Below are 8,364 nucleotides of genomic sequence, written 5' to 3'. Positions count from 1 at the left end.
TGCAAAATAGCAGGGTGTTCAAATACTTATTTTCCTCACTGTATATATTACACACACATATATATGTGTGTGTATATATATATATATATATATATATATATATATATATATATATATACACACACACACACACACACACACACACACACACACACACACACACACACACACACACACACACACACACACATTTTGTAAGGCACACTGCATTAATGTTTAGTCAAGCCACCACTTGTTGCAATAAGTCTTAGTGACAAAGTGACTTTCACAGACTTGCTACAGGTTGTATAGGTTGTTTGGCTGATGCTTGAGGACATTTTCAATGTAGTTTTTCAAATACTGCCAGAGTCTAAATAGGCTTGAAATCAGGACTTGGGCCACTGTAGGACATTTCCCTATATTTTTTTCCATCCAATTTTCCCTTCAATTTCCTTACTAATATATGTAAAACTAACAGTTTTATAAACTTTATATATTAAACTTGAAGTGCAAAGAAAGAAAAGGTTAATATCGGTCATTGGAATAGGCAGCAATTGAAACAGACCGAAGTATTAATATTTTCTTACCCGTGACTCCTAGTGGACGAATAGTGTACTCGTTAAGGGTGAAGCCTTTCTCAAGAGCATGGGTTCTCATATTCTTATTAAATATATCACTTCCAGTAAAGTACAACACACCACAGAAATACTGATCCTTAGGAATGAGTCTGTAGATATAAAGATAAAGAGAATATTCAGTGTATTCAAACTTAAACCAAAAAAAGTGAGTCCACTTTTAATATTATTAAATTAAGTATTCAATTTCTTTCAATTTCCTACTAAAATTATTCAAACAGCAAAAACTTATTTTAACAGTTACTGGATATAAAATGTTAATATTATAATAGAAAAATAATTGTGGAAGAATTGACATACAGTATTTTAGATGCGATGAAACAATTTTACTATATATTTAAACATGACTGCAGCATTTACAAAGCACCAGATGAAAATGTTTTTAAAGCTTTTTTATTCCCAAGCCCTCCACCATATTAGGTTTGAGTGGACTTTGGTGCTTTGATCACTCAAATACTGTATATAATAACTCCGACATTTAAATGTAAATTATATGGTGGATTATACCAAACCCAATTCGAAAAATGTTGGGACAATGTAAAATTTAAATAAAAACAGTAAAACAATGATATTCAAATCTCATAAACCCATAATTTATTCACAATAGAACATAAGAATTGACCCTTCTTAAAAAGCTTGACTAACAGGCATGGCTTGTCAGGTATACAAGGGGTTATGAACTGTGCAAACCATGAAAGGCTTTGGAAATTCAAATGCAAAAGTAATTTTAATACCTTTTAAGTTTTGGCAAGCTTCACATGCGACACAGAGAAAGTAAAAAAGCTTACACTGTCATTAATATTAATATGACATGGTCATAAGTCAAAAGACATGGAAAATACAGTTGCAAATGGACTTTGCCTTTCCATTTAAAATTTGGCACTCTTCCTTCGTCAAAGCAAAAATGCAAACGGTAAAGCAAGATTTGCAATTGCGTTTGGATTATGTCACAATGTATGTGTCCACATATGGGAAGCACAACTGCAAATACAATTTGCAATTCCTTTTGAATTTTGTCCAGAATATCCTTCCATAATACGTATCAATTAGATTTGCAAATCATTGCATTGATTTTATTAACATTTTGCACATCGTCCCAACTTCTTTTGGAATTGGGGTTGTAATTTACACCACAGGATTCTTATTTCTGCCACTAAAAATATGGCTTAACTATTCAATGCTTAATTAATAATTATTAATTATGTTGTGGTAAATATGAAGGTTCTTAGTAGAGGACACCAACCTGATATCAATACGGCGGTGATCATAATCCTTTATGTCCTCAGCTTTTCTTTGTAGCTGGCATACACCCTAAGGAAAGACAAGCACAGAATTTTATAGAAAGAAAAGAAGGAAAAAAAAATAAATAAATAAATTGACTACTCGCACCATGAATTTTGTATCTCCTTTGGACAAAGTATCAGTGATGAAGCCAATAGACTCAAGGTGTACCACAACTGCATGGAGTAACCTGGGCTAGAGGAGAAGGGAATAAAAAGGTGAAAAATACGTGCACAAGACATTTCTCACCGCCTTGGTATTTTTCCACATACCATGTTACAACCTACCTAATCATACACTCATGTGGCAGCAAGACAATTCATAAAATAATGCAGATACAGGTCAGTAACTTAAATTATAGTTCACGTAAAACATAAAAATGGGGGTGGGGGGGAGTGTGCTCTCTGTGACTTTAACCATTGTATAATTGGTGCCAAATTGGCTGGATAAAAAATCCCTGACTAAGGCCCTTCTTCCCCCAATCACTCAGTTTGGCCGGGTGGCCCACTGTCGGAAGAGTACCGTATTTTCCGGACTATAAGCCGCTACTTTTTCCCTCTCCAGAGAAATAGTTGTGAAAGGAAGGAGGAAGACAGTGAACAATGACTTTCTTGGTAGGCTACTGTTTAGATACAAGCTGTTGTAACGCGCTGTATCAGGGTCAAGGGATAACGGAAATCATATAAGCACAGACAGGTTTCCAAAACTCGTCCTTTTTAATTTTTCTTGGCAACAGCGTTACGGTTTAGTCAAACAAACTTAGAAATGAGCATCAGAAAATAATAAGGACATATTCCTCGGCCTTGCACACATGCAGTAATACCGGGAAAATGTGGCGGCAGGCTATTCCCAAAATGCCGCTCTACTCTTAAAGAAGCAACAACATATTTCACCCGTTACACCATGTAACAGACACTGTCTTTCGTTAAAGCCTGTGTAAAGTTCATTAGTTTCAGTGTAGACATATAGACAGGCTTATAGACAGGTGCAGCTTATTTATGTTCAAAATAAAAATCTTTGTAAAATTCAGTTTGTGCGGCTTATATTTGGGTGCGTATAAAAGTCCCAAAATTACGGTACTGGTAGATCCAAACTTCTTCTATTTACAGATGATTAAGGCCGCTGTGCTCATTGGGACCTTTAATGCGCAGAAATGTTCTGTACTCTTTCCCAGACCTGTGCCTTGATACAATCCTGTCTTGGAAGTCTACAGACAATTTCTTGGACTTTATGGCTTGGTATGTGCTCCGACATGCACTGTTAACTGCGGGACCTTATTATACACACAGGTGTGTGTGCCTTTTCAAATCATGTCCAATCAACTGAATTTACCACAGGTAGACTCCAATCAAGTTGTAGAAACAGTGAAACAGAATCAGTGGAAACAGGATGTACCTGAACTGTAAAGGCTGTGAATACTTATGAGCATACTTATACAATACTTATGAGCATATGACAATTTTCAGTTTCTTATTTTAAATAAATTTGCAAAGATTTCAAAAAAACTTCTTTCATGTTGTCATTATGGGGTATTGTTTTTAGCATTTTAAGGAAAGTAATGAATTCTGAAAGATTTTATCAATTATGGAAAAAAGCTGTAACATAAAATATAGAAAAAGTGAAGCGCTGTGAATACTTCCCAGATGCACTGAGTGTCAGAGTTCCCAGAGATACAAAAATTTAAACTAACTAACTAAAACTAATAAAATTCCACATGCCTTTACTAGGCTTCACTCTTTTAAACCACCTGCATGCTTTCACAACAGGTTTTAAAGTGTAAATAAAAAAAAAATAATTACCAATGTAACATAAGTACTTACTTGTTTATGGGATTGGGAGGTAAACTCTGGGTGAGTCAGCAGAATATCAATATCACCACTTGACTCTGCTCCTAAAAATGTCAGAAATTATAAGAATTGTACAGTAATACCTCTGTACTCGTCGGCTGCGTGACTCATCAAATTTGCTATTTATCACGTTATGACTACTGAAAAATGTTTCGGCACTCATCGTATTCTCGGAACACAGCACTGCCCCTCGCAATGAAACTTGTGAGTGCTTCAGACACTCAGATGCATGTACAACAGATGCAAACAGATGCATGTAGTGTCTCCTTTTAGCTCGCAAACTGTGCTATAGAGTTCTCTCTAGTGCTTTCTGTGCATTTTAAGCCTAAATCATGAATCCTAAAGTGGTTAAAAATGCTACCAACTACTTCTTGGGTAATCGTCAGTTTCAGCACACGTCACGAGTTCCGGAATAAATTACCGACAAGTACCGAGGTGTGTATGTGTATTATAATAAAATACACTGTGGTTGGAGTAAAGATAATAGTCATTATGTTGTTACTGAGTGGTGATCTAGCAGTTAATGTTTAGTAATGGTGACAGATTTATTAATAATTACAAAGTAGTTAACCTCGTCTGTAGCTGCCACAGATAGTGCCAATATACTCCTGGTCAATCTGCTCCAACTCTTGTAATATTAAAGCCTGGGGAAAACCACCAAGTAAAATAATATGGCAATACATAAAGACTTTCAAAATGCTGAAATTATGAAACTTAATTAACAAACTACCTCCATTTTCTCCATCTCTGAGCGGGGAATTCTCTTCTCAAACTCTTTAAAATATCTTAATAAAGGTAATTAAATTATACTTACATATACATACACACAAATCAATCATCTATATTTTAGACTTAATCTCAGACTGTACACTTACTTTAAGCCAATCTGCTGATGATGGGTCAGTTTATGTTCAATCCTTTTCAGATCTAAAAGCAGGGCAATGAAAAAGCTCTGGCCATAAATTGTAAACAATTAAACAAAAAGAAATGTAAATAAATACAGAAGACAAACCATCTAGGGTCTTGACACCTTCATCATAGAACTTTCTAGCAGCAGCTGGGCTACAAAATAAAAGATTTAGACTTAGTAACTGATGAATTTAACAAATTTTGTTATGTAAAAAATATTTACCTACCCTATTCCAGTCACTCTAGTTAAAAAGTTGATTGAGGAACTGGTGTCATCGCTGCGAATCTACACGTAATAAAGTAGACACCAATAGTACGAAAATTAAAATTTGATTTCTTTCTACTCTTCTGCTCATTGATGCAAACATACCAGCTATAAATATTTGGATAACTGTAAGTAGTCCTGCAAAATTAGCATAAGGACTAAATACCTTTTCCAGTTTGCGAAGCTTCCCTGTGGTTAAATACTCATCAATTTTCTCAGCAATCTTTGCACCAACTCCATCCTAAAGGCACAGGATATTTTTGTTTATTACAGCTTGTGTGAGTTGTTTGGTGTGAAAAAATTCTACATCTATTAAAGGTTTATTAAAATTCTCTTTACATTTTTTTTATTAATATTAATTAATAAATCAAATTTTTATAATAAGGAAACAGTGTTTACTTACCAGTTTCTTGGCTTCTGTGCCACTTTTAATTTTATGTGGGTACTTAGCAATCACAGAAGCAGCTTTTCTATAAAGGATGCATGAACATATAGAGGGTTACATCTGTTTATTCAAGTATCGCTCTTCAAGTACATATTTACCAGTAATGAACTAATGTTGTTGATTTACCTGTATGCATTGTACTTATGGATGGCCCTGTTGACATTTTTTTCATAATTGGCCAATTCTAAAAAGAAAAAAAGTATCCATTCAGAAAAATATGTAAGGGGAAATTATGGCAACATTAAATAATTTTTATTTATTTATTTATTTATTTTTACGTCCACACAATATTTACTGTATGATTTGGTTATAACATGCACATTTGACGTTTTTACAAGTCTGTTCATAAAAGCACTGCACCTTTAGACACAGTATAGGCAGTCTTTAGTGTATTCCGTTGATTTTATTTAGCTAAGAATAGCGTAACAGGAAACAATCTTATAGTTTTTTTTTCTTGGCAAGCAATAAAATATATGAATTTGTTTATTATTATTATTATTTTTTTATGAAATAGACTTAGCGGTCTCAAGGTGTCAACAGGTTTCTGAACTATTTAAACAGCCCATCTGGCACAAACAACTATAGCATGGTCGTGGTTCACATTTTTCCATTCTAATCTTTGAGGTGAAGATTAACTTAAGCACGACCTGTTACCGGTAAAAACAAAAAACTTACATTTACTATTTTGGGATAGCCCAATCAAAACATCTAAAATTTTCACACAGAACAGTTAATTAAACCGCAGCTACCCAAGCAGATGTGGCTGTTTAACGGTGGAGCAAATCTTAACATACTTAATAAATGTAATTAGTCTGCAGTGTCATTTAAATGCACAGAACCGAAGCAACATTAGCAAATCAGCGCAAAAAAATAGCTATGCGTACATTTAACTACACAGCTAGCTGTGCCTTTTGTTTGGACTGTCAAGCAATCCAAAACTTACCAATAAGAAAGTCTGTAATGCCTTCATTTAAAGTTTCTTGCGGTGCTTTCCGTTTGCTCATGATAAACGCTTCAGTGCCAAAACGCTTAGCGGTATTTCAATTTACTCAAGGTGAGACGAATGACTGAAGAAATACACAATATCTAAAACAAAGACATACACTACTGCTGCTGCTGCTGCTGCTACTGCAGAAGCTTCTTTTTCTTCTGCTGCTGCTGCTTTGGGCGTTTCATTGCTTTGTTTTGGTGCACGGTCTGCCACCTACGGGAGTGGAGTGCGGATATAATAAAGTCTAAAATCAGTCGTTCCCTTTTTTTTTTTTATTTATGAGTGAAAAAAAATACTATTGATTGTATAATTTTATTGATAGTTTTAAGTAATCAAGGATGAAATAAAATACGTAATAAAAAATACGTAAATGTAAAAAAATTATAATAATGTTACGGCTCTTATTTATAGCCGCTGTACATCCTTGATATATACAATGATGTGAAAAAATCTTTGCCCCTTCCTGATTTCTTATTTTTTTGCATGTTTGTCACACTTCAATGTTTCAGATCATCAAACTAATTTAAATTCCAGCCAACATGTCCATGTGGGCCCCACATGGGTTTTATCTGAGTTATATGGGCATCACGTGGGCATGGGGTCAGGTCATTTTAAAGGGCTGAATGTGGGCCCCAGCTTAGTCAGGGTTGTGGGTCCCCCAGTTAGGTTGCCCATTTTGTTTATTCGAGGGCCCTGTATGGGCCACATTTGGGCTATATTTAGCTATATTTGTCAAAAGAAATCTTTCTTTCTTTCTTTCTTTCATTTTTTCGGCTTCTCCCGTTAGGGGTCGCCACCGTGGATCCTCCGCACGTTTGATTTGGCACATGTTTTTACGCTGGATGCCCTTCCTAACGCAACCCTCCCCGATTTATCCGGGCTTGGGACTGGCACTGAGAGTGCACTGGCTTGTGCTTTCATAATGGCTGGGTTCTTTGACTACCTTTATATTGTGTATATGCAATACACAAAGAAAAGCTCTGAGGAGATTGTGACAATACTTAACATTATTTTGATGTGATTTAGGTGAAATAGGTAGAGGTGATAAAAAAAAGTTCATATTTCGATCGTTTCTAAACATTACAAAAAATATGATATGTTACGATCACGTTAAAGATAATAAACGTCATTTTGCGCCGTTCAGAAAGTCAGTCAGGCTCCCCCCCAGCACTCGGCTCCGAGGCTTCACGCATGCGCATAGACATCACGAACTGAGACGTGTTTGACTTGAAGCTGTGCAGTGCAGACCGACAAATTCGAGAGCAGACAACTCCGTATTCTTCTGAATCGCTTTCACGGTATTTTTATGTCAAGCACGCTTCGGTTTGTGCAGTCAATTCGAACACTTGCTGCGTTAGCTCCACTAATGCAAAAACAAAAGACAAAACATCGTTATGAGTAAGTAACCTAAACTAATGTTACAGTGGTCAGTTAAAATTCACGGTCCAAAGTGAACCAGTACGAATTTAATAATCGATCTGTGTTCAAGGCCCCCACTAATTATTCTAAACATTAATCACAACAAAGCCTAAAATTCACCATATTGATGCATTTAACTTTTTACATGGTATTGTGTAATTTTAACACCATTCACTCAGTTCAGTTAACAGTTTGGGCAAATGGTGGATTAGAAGGTGTTTACAACCTTGTGATTTTCAGTCTTTTTTTGTTTTTGTTTTTTTTGTTCTGATAGTCTTATGCTCATGTAACTTGCATGCTTTATACATACAAATAATAGGTTGTGCCCTGGTTGATGTGGTAGCATGCTCTACTTTCTATTATTTTTTTTGCTTTACGGTGGCTGAGAGCTCAACGCGCTGCAACTTAAGAAAACACATGCAAATTGAAATAAATAATTAATAATTAAATAAAACAATATTATCAGTTTGACAACACATGTGCTGCAAACCCCCACAATGCAACCAAGTACAGAAACACGCTGCAAATCCTCACAACACAACCAAATAGCACAGATCACAAAATAAATGTTTCAAGGGCACAACAACAAGTGA

At 35.4% G+C, this 8,364-nt stretch overlaps 1 protein-coding gene across 1 annotated transcript in view; it reads right to left on the bottom strand.

Moving 5' to 3' along the window:
- polb (polymerase (DNA directed), beta) overlaps positions 1–6,540 on the bottom strand; it is a 12,892-nt gene extending 6,352 nt beyond the window's left edge. Inside the window, exons 1-13 of the mRNA XM_083554586.1 lie at positions 6,305–6,540; positions 5,488–5,545; positions 5,320–5,386; positions 5,083–5,157; positions 4,879–4,937; positions 4,755–4,804; positions 4,618–4,669; positions 4,473–4,527; positions 4,314–4,386; positions 3,716–3,786; positions 2,004–2,090; positions 1,858–1,925; positions 567–706 (exon numbers count right to left, since the gene is read on the bottom strand). Coding sequence (XP_083410712.1) covers positions 567–706; positions 1,858–1,925; positions 2,004–2,090; positions 3,716–3,786; positions 4,314–4,386; positions 4,473–4,527; positions 4,618–4,669; positions 4,755–4,804; positions 4,879–4,937; positions 5,083–5,157; positions 5,320–5,386; positions 5,488–5,545; positions 6,305–6,365 — 916 coding nt within the window. The 5' untranslated portion in view covers positions 6,366–6,540. The remainder of the gene's footprint in view (positions 1–566; positions 707–1,857; positions 1,926–2,003; positions 2,091–3,715; positions 3,787–4,313; positions 4,387–4,472; positions 4,528–4,617; positions 4,670–4,754; positions 4,805–4,878; positions 4,938–5,082; positions 5,158–5,319; positions 5,387–5,487; positions 5,546–6,304) is intronic.
- Between the last annotated feature and the right edge of the window lie 1,824 nt (positions 6,541–8,364).

Source organism: Silurus aristotelis (assembly GCF_946808225.1).
Source record: "Silurus aristotelis genome assembly, chromosome: 11".
NCBI lineage: Eukaryota > Metazoa > Chordata > Actinopteri > Siluriformes > Siluridae > Silurus > Silurus aristotelis.
The sequence above is the reverse complement of the archived record's forward strand: the minus strand, read 5'-3'. Positions and strand labels throughout refer to the sequence as shown.